The following is a 13,985-nucleotide window of genomic DNA, read 5'->3' on the forward strand; positions in this document are numbered from 1 at the left end:
CATCCCTGGAGGTTTCCAAGGAATTTCTGGACGTTGCACTCAGTGCTCTGGACTGATGACAACGTGGGGATCCGTCACAGCTCGGACTCCGTGGTGGAGTTTTTTCCCAAGCTCTGGCACTCGGGGATTCTGTGACCGTTCCCGGAAGCCGGGCAAGGCGGGGCCGCCCGCTCCCCACACAACATGGCGGCCACGGCCCCTCAGGCGCCGCTGCCACTCAAACCCAGCGAGCCAATCAGAGGCCGCGGCTGCAGCGGAGAGGGGCGGGCCTTCCCCGCTTGGCGCGCGCGCGCAGTAACGGCCGCGGAGGGATCTGGGGCGCGCGGCGCGGGGCTGTGCTGCGGCCCTTCCCAGAAGTGACGCAATCGCCGGCGCTGTCCCGGTCGCCGCGTCCCGCGTGGTCGCGACAGCGGGGGAATGTCGCGACATGCGGGCCTGGCCGGGAGCACTGAGACACTGCTGACAGCGGCGATTGTCGCGACATGCGAGCCTGGCCGGCAGCGCCGGGACACTGGCGGCGTTCGGGAGCGCGGTGTTTGACGTGCGCGGGCGCTGTGCTCTTCCGCGCGTCTCGCCATGTGGGAATATTTCCTCGTTTATTGTTCATTTATTACTTAAAACCGCTAAAACTGCAGGAGCTGGTTAATTTTTGCTTTTCCTTAATAAACGAAGTGGGTGGCAACTTTCCCGCTCACGTTTCCAGTCCGGAAAGGCGCAGCCCGTCTTTTGCGAGTAATAACCCACAATCACTTTAATTTTACTCAAATTTATGGATTTATTTTCCCTATGTGGCGTATACAGAACATAAAAACTCCAAAACAGGGCTTGGATCCAGGACCCGAACCCTGGTTAACTACTTATGGGATATTTCTATGTTTCATAAATCTATTCTGTAGCATGTTTCTGCCCATGGCAAGGTTGGACTGGACAGACCCTGCAAGATCCAGCTCCAACTACTGCGGTAATCCCGTGGTTAAACCGCGCTTTATCCAGCACACCCCGTTATTCTGCGCTGGTTTACAGCTGGTACCGTTCCGGAATCCTGGTCCCGGTCCCTTATTTGCTGTGCCTGTCCTGTTTTTTTTCTCATTCCCGGTTCCGTTCTGGTTCCCGGTAACATTCCCTGTCCCCTTCCCGCTCCCGGGGCGTGGCCCGGGGACTCTTTTTTCCCGCCGTCCCCCGCGCTCGCGCGCGCGCGGCGCTGGTGCGTGCGTCACGCGCGGGGCCGCGCAGTCGGCGCGCGGCCGCTGCCGGGAGCGGACCCGGACCCAGCGCCCGCTCACGCCGCCATGGCCGCCGCGCACCCGGGCCCCGCCGCGCCCGCAGCCCCCGCCGCGCCCGCAGCCCCTGCCCCCCCTGGCATCCTCATCGGTGACCGGCTCTACTCCGAGGTATCGCTGACCATCGACCACTCGCTGATCCCCGAGGAGCGGCTCTCGCCCACCCCCTCCATGCAGGACGGGCTGGACCTGCAGTGCGAGACCGACTTGCGCATCCTGGGCTGCGAGCTCATCCAAGCGGCCGGCATCCTGCTGCGGCTGCCGCAGGTGGGCCATGGCCGGGGCTTCCAGGGGAGGAAAGGAAGAAGAGAAGAGAAGGGAAGGGCGGGTGCCGCCATTGTGGCGGCGGGAAGGGCGTGAGGCGGCGCGGGGGGGGGGCGGCGGTGCCTCACACAAAATGGCGGCGGCTGGGCCAGGGCACTGACTCGGCTCCTTCTCCTTCCTCCTGCTCTGCCCGCACAGGTGGCCATGGCGACGGGGCAGGTGCTGTTCCATCGGTTCTTCTACTCCAAGTCCTTCGTCAAGCACAGCTTCGAGGTGAGCGCGGCCCCAGGGGCACCGGGAGAGGGCGGCTGGGGCGGCCACGCGCCACGCAGGCCGCTCGCTTCGAGCCTGGCGGATTTGCTTCTTAGTTACGTAATTCTCCGTTTATCTGGCCTGAGAATTGTTTGCTTAACGGAAACGGGGCTTCTTTTCAGATTGTTGCTATGGCCTGCATCAATCTCGCGTCCAAAATCGAAGAGGCGCCTCGTCGGATAAGGGACGTGATCAACGTGTTCCATCACTTGCGGCAGTTAAGAGCTAAAAGGTAAGATCAGCTTCGTTATGAGTATCAGCATCTGTTACCACTAATGTACGCTGCAGTTCTCAATTCACAGTATTTTTCCAGGCTAAGTTCAACGACCTAAAATTGAGAAGGGAGTGCCCGTTGGCTGCTGTGTAGGCAGTACAGTGCAATCTCGGCTGCTTCTGCTTTTGTTCACTTGGTAGACCCGTTTTCGTTGTTGATTTAGCTACAAGTTACGATTGGCAAGTATTGTTTCTAGTTTTAGGACCGTGGTCGTAGTTTCAGGTCTGTTGGTTTTTTGGACGTCTTGTAGTTATTGTAAAGTAATCTTAGGTGTGAGTAGCCGGTTAGTGAGTTGCTGTATATTCTCCAGATTTTTAAGTATACTCGGCTATCCTGATGATTTTTTTCTCCTTAATCTGTGGCTGCCTACGTGTGGTTGTGGTGCTAAGAAAGTACTTCCTAAGAAGAAGCTGAACTTTCAGTGGTGACCATGTTGCCTTCTAGAAAAAGCCATTTTAGAAAGTAGCTGACAAAAGGTCGGGTTTGGCCTGCGGTGTTTGCAGCTGTAGTGATGAGGAGCGTGTAATTGAGTCTGGGAGGCCGAAGGCATTTTTAGGTGCAGAAAGTGAGAGCTGCTTTGTTCTGGTGCCGTGTGCCTGCACAGGTGGAGTGGGGGCTCACCTGGCCAGGTAGAGCTGTCCCAGTTCTGAGTGCTTAATGCTGCTCTTTGTGTGTAAAGCATCGTTTTCCATGTGTAAAGCAAATCATCGATGCATTGAAAGGAACAAGGTGTGGTTGAATGGAAAGAGTTCTCTAGGTTACTGTTGAACACAAATTTCCTTAATTCTGTTTGGCAACAGTGTCTCAGTCTGGGATTGGAGGCTTCATCTTTCCTTCTGGTGCCTGATTGCTTAAAGTTTCAGGTACTCTGTAGTTACAAAAGGATTTTGTTTTCAGCTACAGTGATAAATTTACACTTTATTTCCCTGCCCTCTGTCACCAGGTGACGGCAGGAATTTGAACTCGTGTTGTGCAAGCTTTTCTGAGAAACAGAGTAGAAATCCCTTAGGGAATCCAGCTGTTTGTTGGTGTTTTTATCCTGGTTATGCTGAAGCCAGAATGGGGCTTTTATTGCCTCCTGATGGTGTTGTCCTAGTTAGTTCTAGATCCAAGAAGGAAGAGTTGGTGTTACACTTTGGAATTTAGCTTTGTTCAGTCCAGCCTTTAAAGCTGTTCTCCCTGATGGGCCTGAGGGAGCTGTGTGAAGTTCTGCCAGGTGTGAATTCAGTGGGATTGTCTTCCACAGTTATTAAGGGAGTCTGGTTATTGGAATTCCTGGAGCAGGCTCAGTGATTAGTAACGTTCTGGCCTCTGTCCAGGCAGCAAAGGTTAATTAATCATATGCCTTGCTTCTCTTTGCAACGAGAATATAAATTAGTTGTTTCTTTGTGCTGTGTGAAGGACCAGAGAAACTGAACTTAACCTGTGAATTTAAATCTTTCCAGCTAGCCTGTTCCAATTCCCAACTTGTGCATGTTACGTGGTGCCTAAAGTGCATCATGTCCAGAGAAATCGTGCACTGCTACCCATTATTTTCGGGAGAAATGGGTATTGTTGCTCTGCGATTCTGAGTGAATCTGCATGAAATTAACCTTAAAAATGCTGCAGTCTGACATTCAGACTTGCACATACCCCCCCCCCTTTTTTTTTTTTTAGCAAGCAGGATGTAAACGTTTTTCTGTACTTTTTACAAGCTGACAATTCAATCACCTGTACACGTTATTAACTTCAACTCTTTTTTCCCTTGCAACCGACTATACAGCGACCAGCTACATTTACCAAAGCCTGGGTGATGTGGAGTGGTACATAAAGATGAAGCTGTCGTCATGGCAACAGTGAGTGAAGTATCGAAAATCCCCAAGGAGAAGCCAGTGCTCTGAGCATAGGTCACTGGAATCGGGGGACTAACAGGTTGGCCGCTGGTGAACCATTTGGAAGAACTCCTGTATCTTGTTATAAGCTTTTTTCTTTGCTGTCCAGGTTTTTAGAATACTAGCTTGACCTTTTTTTTTTTTTATTATTATTATTTTTTTTTTACTGAAGCTAACACTTAGGCTGTAGTTAGTTTCTCACACACGACCCAGAACTGAAACAGGCTGCTGTACTTTCTATTTTTTTTAGTCTAGCATTTCTGTTAACTGAAGCTCTTAACCTGCACACCAATTTGGGGTAGTTTGGGTAGGCTTTGCTTTCTTTCTTAACCAGTTTTGGGTTCTTAGTTCCACTTTCTGGCTCTGTATAATTGCAGTTTGAATTGACAGTAAAACAAGGGTACGGAAGACTTTGAATTTGTACATTTTTATCAACTATGATGTAAGCAGTCCCTTCTATGTACCTGTTTGCAGAACTGGGAATTGCATTGGAATTTTCTTTTTATGAGACATGTAGTCAACTGAGGTGGTATTTCTAATGCTGAGAAGTAAGAAAAAGCTAAACAAGTGTTTTGGACAAGCATATTTTCTTTGGGATCTTTGACGAGCATATGTGATGTAGAACTGCATGTAAAAATGTTTGTGTGCATGGAGAAAAGCTCGTACTATGGAAAAACTGCTTTTTAAATAACTGTGTGCCAAAACATCTCTGTTCTGAGCAAAGTGCAACTGTTGTTTAACTTGTAGAATGTAGTTTGAAGTTGATTTTATTTCTTTTAACTGTGCCTGAAAGCTTCAGAAGGTCCTGAGACTGGAAATGTGACTCGTGTGGTGCTGTAATCTCACATGGTGCTTTGAGGTGCTCAGTCAGCTGTTCCTCACTCAGGGGCCCTGCAGTGGGGCTGCAGTAATGACACACGTCCTTAGTGCCTTCAGACTGCCTGCAAACCCGTGCTGCTTGTGGTTGTGATCCTGGAGACAAACAGAGAGCTGGTGTTCTTTTACTGAGCAGCAGAACACATCTCTGCTCCTTGAAATGAGGTGCTGGTGCTCTGCTGGACTTGTCACAAGTGCTTTGCTCATTAGGAACAAAACTCCACGCAGGGCACTGTTCCTTCAAGTGTTAGTCATGCCAAAGACATCAAAGTTTAATGTTACACCAAATGAAGCTGCAGCTGTGTGGAGAACTTAGGTCTCAATTGTCAGAGCGATTTTTAAAAAAAGGTATTTGTAATTTATTTATTGTTACAAACACATTGCAGCGTGTGTTAATCTTCTGGGTTGTTACACAATCTAAATCCCAATCAAGTTTTGCATCTGAAGTGTTGGATTGACTTCCCAGAGGGGCCATTGTGTGCTCTGTTCTTAAAGATGAAGTCTTGCCTGGAGCTCTAGTGCTGGTCTGTAGGAACAGATTCCAAGTAGGAGCTTGCAACACTCCTTGGCTATACAGGCTTTGAAGCTTATATTTCATATATTAAGCTTACAAATTCTTTTTCTCTGGCTTGTTACTTGGCCCTAAGATAATTCTTGGACTGAGAATTAAGTGCAGCAAATGCACTGGCAAAGTTCCTCTTTTTTTCTTAGTAGAAAACAAACTTTTTCAAAGGGGAATCTCAGAAGTTTCTAAGTTATAAATAATTGTTCACCAACATTGCAGAGTATATGGCAAAAGTATTAAATTGGTGAATCAATGCAGTGGAGAACCTGACTTGTGCCAGTACTAAGGTGCAGTAAAACACTTGAGTCTCCTGCAGATGTTTATTTTTCCATGAGTGGATAAAAGGCTGCATTTGTCTGGATAAACTGATGGTTTTCATGGCTTCCTTTGGGCTGTAGGACTTGTGATCAAAGGAATGTGGCACAGCAGAGTAAAGCAAAGCACACTTGGCATGCTGGGTTTTACTGTCCCATGCTGTGGGACGTGGGCCAAGTGTGAGCTGTTGGTGCTGATCTGTGCAAGGACAGTGAAAACTTAAAATTCATTAAAGGCTCCCATCTGTCCTGCTGCACCTGGAGCCACCTTAACTTCCTCCCAGAGCTCTCAGGGAATGCAGGGACACGTGGAAGGTGGGCTGGTGGATAATCCTGAGCAGTCCCACTATGTTTTAATAGACTGGAAGTCATGGCTGTCCTGAGGGTTTAACCCAGGATCTCCCAGCTGTGATGAAACTTCCTGCTCACAAACTGCCTGGACACCTCAACTGGCACTGGGTGCTGCTCTGCAGATCCTGTTAATGCCAGCGATCTCCAGATGAAACTGTGGAGAGCAATGCTGAAGGAAATGTTATCAGCACCAGTAAAATTGATGGGAATGAATTTAAGTGAATCAGCATCACTGATGGCGAGAACTCAGCTTGGCTGTTCCACTGTCCCACTCCAGAGCACTGAGTGCAGCCTGTCTCTGAAGTGCTCAGACAAAATCAGCTCCTCACTCAAGCAGTTACCCTAAAGAGGCTTGAAAAGCTTTAACTTTAATTTATGGGAAGAAAAGAAAAACAATTAACCATGAACAAAAGAAAAAGTCTCCCGGCTTTGGGTTTACTTAGAGGAGCTGAAATGAAAAACTTTATCAGCTCGTCCTGCTGAGTGAGAGTAACACTTAACTAGAGAAGTTACTCTGCTGGAACACGGCAAACCTGGCACTTCATAGGATGAGACAGTGCTTGAACTGAGCTCCATCCTGGCAGCAGGAGCTGCAGTTTTTTATTCCAGAGCTGGGAGCTGCATCAGCCCCGTGGAAGAGCAGGGACAGCTCGTGCTTCAGCTGCACGTGAAGATGCTTTTGTTAGAAAAGTTTGTTGTGTCCTTTGCCCATCGGTGCCTGTCCAGCTGACTGCAGAAGTCGTGGCATAAACTGGATTATTCCAGCCTTGTCATTAAATCCACCTTTTCTTCCTGAGGTGGGAACCTTGATTTTTGGAGTGTTTTTTTCTATTCTGTGACCTGTCAGGGAAGAGAAGTGAGACCCACTCATGGAATTTGCAAGTTGGCAGTGAAATATTTTGTCTGATACAACAAAAGCTGTATTTTGAATCCACTTTGCATTACTTTTTTTTTTTTCTTTTGAAGGTAATGTAAAATAAATTTGTCATCGGTGCTTGGGGTGTATCATGTACACAGACCGTGGTTTATTAGAGCATAACGAGCTGCAAAAACATTATTCTGCTTTGGAAAGCACATGGAATGTGTGAGGCATATTACAGGGAAAAAGCTGGTCTGTCTTCAGGAGGAAGTGGATTAAAATATCCCATGTGGAATGTTGAAAGGTCAAGTCTAAGCACGGACAAAGCAAAGAATATGCAATGGAGTGTGACACTTGTGCATCAAGTGTTCAGAAGGTTTTTGTGGTTGAACGTGCTCTGGACAGTTCAGGGGTTGGATTTGGAAGGAATTAGGATTGACAGTGCTGGAGTTGGAAATCTCTCTCTCTGAAATGAGCTGTGGTTTTTAAATGCAAACAGCAGCAGGATCATCCCTGCTACCACTGGAGAGGGGAGCAGGCCCAGAGTCCCAGGCAGATCCGTGCCCATTTCCCAGGTTCATTCTGTGCTTCCCTCAGCTTCTCACACCTCACAGGGCAGGGCTGGCTTCTCTGAAGGGTGAAACTGCAATTCCTAGAGCACGAGTTGCTACTTTGTACCAGTGAGAAAGAAAGAACCGTGTTGTGACATACTTCTGCTTTGAAATCCTGCCTGGCAAAGGATTCCTTCTGCCACCTCTGCCACAGAGAGGAAAAGTTCTTAGGAGTGCCCCCATCAAGCCAACTCCTTCCAGCAGCTGGAGCAGTGCAGTTGGCATACACAGGAGCAGAAGGTTATTTATTTTTTTTTTAATCTCAGCCATCTAATCTATAGCTAGCCAAAAGCAGCAACTAAACTAGTTTATCTAAACTTGGACAGCACAAGATTAATGCTTAAACTTGCTTGCAGGAGTTGAAAACCGGTTTCTGTTGCCATTAGTTGGTTGGAAGGGAAAACAGAGTTGTCGTTGTTTTTGGATATGCAAAACAGTTTTGATTTTATTTCTTGCAAACTATAGGACTCCAAGCCCCCTGATACTTGATCAGAACTACATAAACACCAAAAATCAAGTAATCAAAGCAGAAAGGAGGGTACTGAAGGAGTTGGGATTTTGTGTTCATGTCAAGCATCCTCATAAGGTGAGTTCTCAATGATAATGTAATTGTAATTCTTACTCTACCTTGGTGGCATCACTGGGAGCTGTGGAACAAGGAACACAGGTGTCAGAATGACCTGAATTTCTTCTCTTTTTATTCCTCTGTAGTTATTAATGGTTTTGCCAGAGTACTTGGGCAAACAGCCATATTGACTGTGAAAAAAGTCACTTCCCTGGACGAGGGTAAAGGTGGCTGATTTGAAAACAGTGGGAAAGTAGTGAAATAAAGAATTGACATTTGAACGTGATGGGGTGACATGAGAGCTTAGAGTGTGTGCTTGGAGAGAAGGAGCCCCCATTGTTTGGGCATACTGCTTGATTTTGTTTTTACATATATATATATTTAGTTCCTTACTCCTACTTCATGTGTTGAAACTGAGTCTTTTCTTCTCTTTTCCCTCCTCCTTATTCCTCAGATCATTGTTATGTATTTACAAGTCCTAGAATGTGAACGTAATCAAACCCTGGTACAGACAGCCTGGTAAGTTGCAATTTTCCATTCTTTTCCTAGCCAGGAAAATAGTAGCAGAAATAACAAGCCTGCTGATCCCTATGCAAAGCAATGAGATGTAAGTTACCACCCAAACACATTTGGACAATCTCGTGGTGCTTGTTTCTGCTTACTATTTTCATGGCTTGATTCCAGCTTAGCGATGGAGAACTCAATTTAACTTTGTTCTTTTTTCTACTCTTTGATTGAAGGGTAGTCCCTGCTGGTAAGTCATAGAGCTCTGCCCTCTGCACCTCAGCCCATGACCTGGGGATGGCTGCTTTGGCTGCCCTTCTCTCCAGCCAAGCCAGTGCAAGCCTCAGCGAGTTCACTGCCGTCACCCAAAGCCAGCGGGCAGCACCTCCTAGTTCTGTCCTGGCGCCAGGATTTGTATATTTGGTTCTAGAAGTAACTGTTACAACTCTTTCTCAATGTCTTTGTTGCCTACCTGCTGTATGTTAAAGGACACGTGGGGGACAATTCTACCAGCGTTTCTTTAGTTGATTTAACGATTAAACTGGAGTTAAACAGAGGACAGTGCATGCAGCATGTTCACTTAGCAGCCAGGCTGGGCATGGGGGTGTACAGTCCTCACTGACTGACTGCTGTTCTCTCTCCCATATTGGGAATTTGGAAATCCTGGAGCTCTGCTGTTCACTGCATCTCTGGGCTTGTGTTATGGGCAGTGCCAGCCCTGTGCAACAACAGGAGACTGGGGACCCAGTTCTAATTCACAGATCTGTTCCAACACTCGGGGAGCAAATGGGGTGCACCTCCCTGGGTGAAGTTAAAGTGACTCAAAGCACACAAATGGAAATGCAGTCAGAGTTCTGTGAACTCTGCAGGCTGCACGTAGCCTCTGCATAATGGTAGGTTGAAAATGCACCTTGCTCTCCTGATGGCTCTTGAGTTCTACATTCATTTTTAAACACAAACCCATTGCTGTTTAAGACAATCAGCTGCACAGATGCAAAGTACTTGTTAAATTGTAACTCAGTGGGCACTTCCCAGGGTAACTTAACCTAGGAAGTGGCCGTTCCACACTGCTTGGATTTATTGCTCCACTTTATTGCCTTGGGGTTTAAAACAGTGGCAGCGGTGCAAACTGTTAGTGACACATGTAAACATCCAGCACAACCTGAAAGAAATCACACGTTTAATGTAACAACAGAAAAAATAATAAAGTCAATTGAGTCTCCAGTATTGTTATCCTCTGCAAAACAGCAAAGTGGAGTTCCAAGCTGTGCTGCTTTGTTTTTTTAGGAATTACATGAACGACAGCCTGCGGACGAACGTGTTCGTTCGCTTCCAGCCGGAGACCATCGCGTGTGCGTGCATTTACCTCGCTGCCAGAGCCCTGCAGGTGAGCCTGCCTGCACCACCCCTGCCTGCAGTGCTGCTGCTCTGCTTCCCAGGAAACGTTTCAGCAAAACCTGGCCCCAAATCTCCAGTAAGCTTCTCTTCGTTTGATTTTTCAGATCCCGCTCCCTACCCGTCCCCATTGGTTCCTGCTCTTTGGCACCACGGAAGAGGAGATTCAGGAGATCTGCTTAACAACTCTGAAGCTTTACACCAGGAAGAAGGTGAGTTTGACGTGTTGGGTTTTGCTGCTTGATGCTCAACGTGGCTGGAGCTGAGTTATGGTTGTCCAGAAAAGTTTGGGAGTGCCCAATACAGATGTGCTAATGGGAAGGGCTCCTCAGGAGAGAACAAATTCTGGAAGTTGCATTACTGACACGTCATTAACAGCCAACTCAGTGTTTTTCAGAAATTAGATTCAATATGAATTACATTAGTTCAACTTCTTACCTGGTTGTTACTTCTACAGCCCAATTACGAATTTCTGGATAAAGAAGTAGAAAAGAGGAAGATGGCACTACAGGAGGCAAAGCTGAAGGCAAAAGGTTTAAATCCAGATGGAACTCCAGCACTCTCAACACTGGGTGGCTTTTCTCCTGCATCCAAACCATGTAAGTCTGTTTTCTGAACAGAAGAACATTTTTTTGTTTTCTTTAACGTAATTTTAAAACCACTCTCAAAACCTTGAGACCAGATTAGAAAGAAAAGAGATGCTTTATTCCATATTTCCCCAGGTAAGAGAGTGATGTATTATTAATATGCACCCTTAAGGGAATGAGATAATGAAGCAGGAGTTGTTGTGTGTTCTGTGATGTGAAGAGAGGCTTTTTGGATTTAATTTGGGGGTGCTGCAATAGCCTTCATGGCCCCTTTTGCAGCAGGTATCTGTGAAAATTCCTTCCCCTGGTTGTTTTTAATGCACTTGGCAAGTGTTTGGTGCAGGGAGGGCAGACAGCTGGTGGGCAGGAAATGGAGGAGGGAGAGGCCCAGCACTGCCTTGGCACCAGGGAATTAAATGGAACAGTCTGTCTGAACTCTCGTGGTTTCTCCTGAAGAGTCCTGAGTGTTCAGAGGTCTCTGGGATGGGCGGTGTGATTTTCTTAGGGAACAAGGGAAGTATTTTCTGCCAGGAGAGGGAGCTGAGGTTGGAAGAGTTTGAAAGCTCTGCTGGGCTTAACAGCCCTTCCATGGAAGGTGAATCCATCTCTGGGCTGTACCAACTGTCTGTAGAGACAGACTGATGTAGTAACTAGATAATTTTATTTGTTACTCATTTAGATTTGTGCTATTATTGTAAAGATAAAATCTGTTATTTGGCTGAGAAGGCTTAATCCTTTCTATAGCATTGGAAATAAATGCCAAGGTAAGAAGTTCTGTATTGTGGGGCACAAGGACAGCTTCTCTTTTGTACCTTTTGGCCCCAGGTGAGCATGGCTGTGTGCTCTGAGGGTCCCAGTGCTGTTCCCCCTTCATGGACAGAGCGTTTCCCCACGAATATCCCATTCCAGGAGTGAATATAAGTGGAGAGATGGGATGAAATAATAGATGTAGAGTTCCTAGCTACGCCTAATGCAAGGTGCCTGAAGTACAGTGTGTTTATGACAAAAGATGAATAAAAGAACTGATTTTGAATTGAAATTTACTTCTTAGCTTCCCCAAGAGAAGTAAAAACAGAGGAGAAGTCTCCAGTGTCTGTGAATACCAAAACCATTAAAAAAGAGCCAGAAGAGAGGCAGCAAACCTCAAAGAGCCCTTACAACGGGTAGGTACCACTCTTCTGATCCAGAAACACTCGAGTGCAAATGCTTGCAGCAGGCAGGGAGCTGCTGGGTGTTGTGGCAGTGGCTGAGCAGTGAACTTTGTGTTTGTTTTGTGCCCTGCAGGCTGAGGAAGGAGAGCAAGAGGAGCCGCAGCAGCCGCAGCGCCAGCAGGTCCCGCTCCCGCACCAAGTCCCGATCCCGATCGCACACACCCCGCAGGCAGTGAGTGGGGCTGGGCCTGCACGGCTCTGGGGCACTTCAGCAGGGTTTGGCACTGCCAGGGGCACCCCCGAGTGCTGGCCAGCAAAACTTGGTTTGATGTCGCGTTCTCAGTTGCTCTGAGGAGTTCAGGCTGTGCCTGAGGGGGCTGGGCTGGTGTTAGTCTTCCCATTACAAGTGAGAGCAGTCTCTGGGAGCACAGTGCCCTTGGAACGGGAGAGAAGTGCCCCAGGTGTGCAGCCTCGTTGTGCCAGTGCTCCCTGGGGCTCTGCCTCTCTCGGTCTGAGGGAAGAGGATGGATGCAGTGAGAGTTGCTGGCTTTAGGGTATTCTGAGAATCTTCAGGCTGCCAACTTGGATCTCAGTGAAGTCACTGAAGGAAAAAGGCAAAAGATAGCTGCATTCTGGTTTTAGTTTGATCTGTTTATTTTCAAATGAGCTGAGCTAAAAGACTCACAGGAGTGGTTTGGGTTGGAAGCACCTTAAATCCCACACTGCTGACCCCAGCCTTCCACAGGGCAGGTTCTGAGACATCCCTGTCCTCTCATTCACCCCTGAGGGCCAAAGCCTGATTTCTTCCAGTACCTTAGAAAGCTCTAGGCACTGAGTGCTGTTCTCTTCTCGTGGTGTAACTGTTGTCTCTCGTGCAGCTACAACAACCGGCGGAGCCTGTCGGGCACCTACAGCTCCCGCTCTCGCAGCCGCTCACGGAGCCACAGCGGGAGCCCCCGGCGGCACCACAACCACGGCTCGCCCCACGCCAAGGCCAAGCACGGCCGCGAGGAGCTCAAGGGCGCCAGCAGACACGGCCACAAGAGGAAAAAGTCTCGTTCCCGCTCGCAGAGCAAATCCCGGGAGCACTCGGAGGCGGCCAAGAAGCACCGGCACGAGCGCGGCCACCACCGGGAGCGGCGCGAACGCTCGCGTTCCTTCGAGCGCTCCCACAAGGGAGGGAAACACCACGGCAGCGGCCGCTCGGGCCACGGGCGGCACCGCCGCTGAGCCTGCCATGGACTGCGGGGCTGGGCTGGGCCTGATCCTGCCCCTGGCACCGCCTCTGAGCCCCCGGGGACTGCGGGGCTGGGCTGGGCCTGATCCCACCCCCAGGGATTGCTGGACAGGGCCGGGCCAGCTCCCACCCCTGGCACCGAGCCCAGCACAGCCTGTGGGGCTGGGCCAGTTCCCACCCACAGCACCGAGCCCACCGCAGCCTGTGGGGCCCTGGCATTGAGCCCACAGACTGCCAGGGTTGCAGCAATTTCGATTCCCCCCATCTCGGTTTTCTAAAAGGTGTAGGAGACTTTTTTTTTCTTTCGGGAAAGAAACTGTTACCAACTTTTGCACATAATACCTTGGCAGTATCCCAGAGGTGGCAAACGATCAGGTTCACTGTATGTATTAGAGTTGTGTATTGTTTATTGAGCTGAGAACTGGAGAAAGGATTTCTGTAAAAAAGCAAAATGTACCTTATTTTTATACCAGTCAATTGCAGACGCTTATATTTAAGTATAGTTATTTGTTTAAACATGGTGGAGACTTTCTTACACTGGTTTTAGTCTGCATGTGTTCAAAGATTTTTACAAGAAATAAAATATAAATCTTTTTTTTTTTTTTTTTTTTTATTACTGCCTGTTGGATGCCAAATGTGTGCAAACTAAACTTGGTTTTCTTACATGGCTTTGACCTTTGTGCCTGCGTGGGACACGGGGTTGTGGATGTGTTGGGAGGGAAAACTGGGAAAGCTTTGGATGTTTGTGCCCTCCTGGAGGTGTAGTTGGGATAAATGGTCATGGAATTCTGGAGTTGAGTGGGATGAGCCAGGGATGGGCTGCTGGGACATCCCTGGAGCTGTGCCTGCCATGTGAAAGGAGAGCTGGAAGGGCAGAGCAGGAATCTGATCCGGCTGCTGCTCAGGTGGTAGCAGAGCCTGGAGCCTGCAGGTGAGAGGTGTTTGCTGTGCTGCTCCCCTGGAGCCCCT

At 48.4% G+C, this 13,985-nt stretch overlaps 1 protein-coding gene across 1 annotated transcript; it reads left to right on the forward strand.

The window, feature by feature from the left end:
• Positions 1 to 1,236: 1,236 nt before the first annotated feature.
• Positions 1,237 to 13,610, forward strand: CCNL1 (cyclin L1). The gene is made up of 11 exons (XM_014886161.2): positions 1,237 to 1,547; positions 1,743 to 1,817; positions 1,979 to 2,088; positions 8,043 to 8,163; positions 8,597 to 8,661; positions 9,934 to 10,033; positions 10,149 to 10,253; positions 10,499 to 10,640; positions 11,680 to 11,791; positions 11,913 to 12,011; positions 12,658 to 13,610. The coding sequence occupies exons 1-11, from the start codon at positions 1,290 to 1,292 to the stop codon at positions 13,007 to 13,009; spliced, it is 1,539 nt and encodes a 512-aa protein (XP_014741647.2). The 5' UTR covers positions 1,237 to 1,289; the 3' UTR covers positions 13,010 to 13,610.
• The last annotated feature ends 375 nt before the right edge of the window (positions 13,611 to 13,985 follow it).

Source organism: Sturnus vulgaris, chromosome 10, assembly GCF_052056855.1.
Source record: "Sturnus vulgaris isolate bStuVul1 chromosome 10, bStuVul1.hap1, whole genome shotgun sequence".
NCBI classification, from domain to species: domain Eukaryota; kingdom Metazoa; phylum Chordata; class Aves; order Passeriformes; family Sturnidae; genus Sturnus; species Sturnus vulgaris.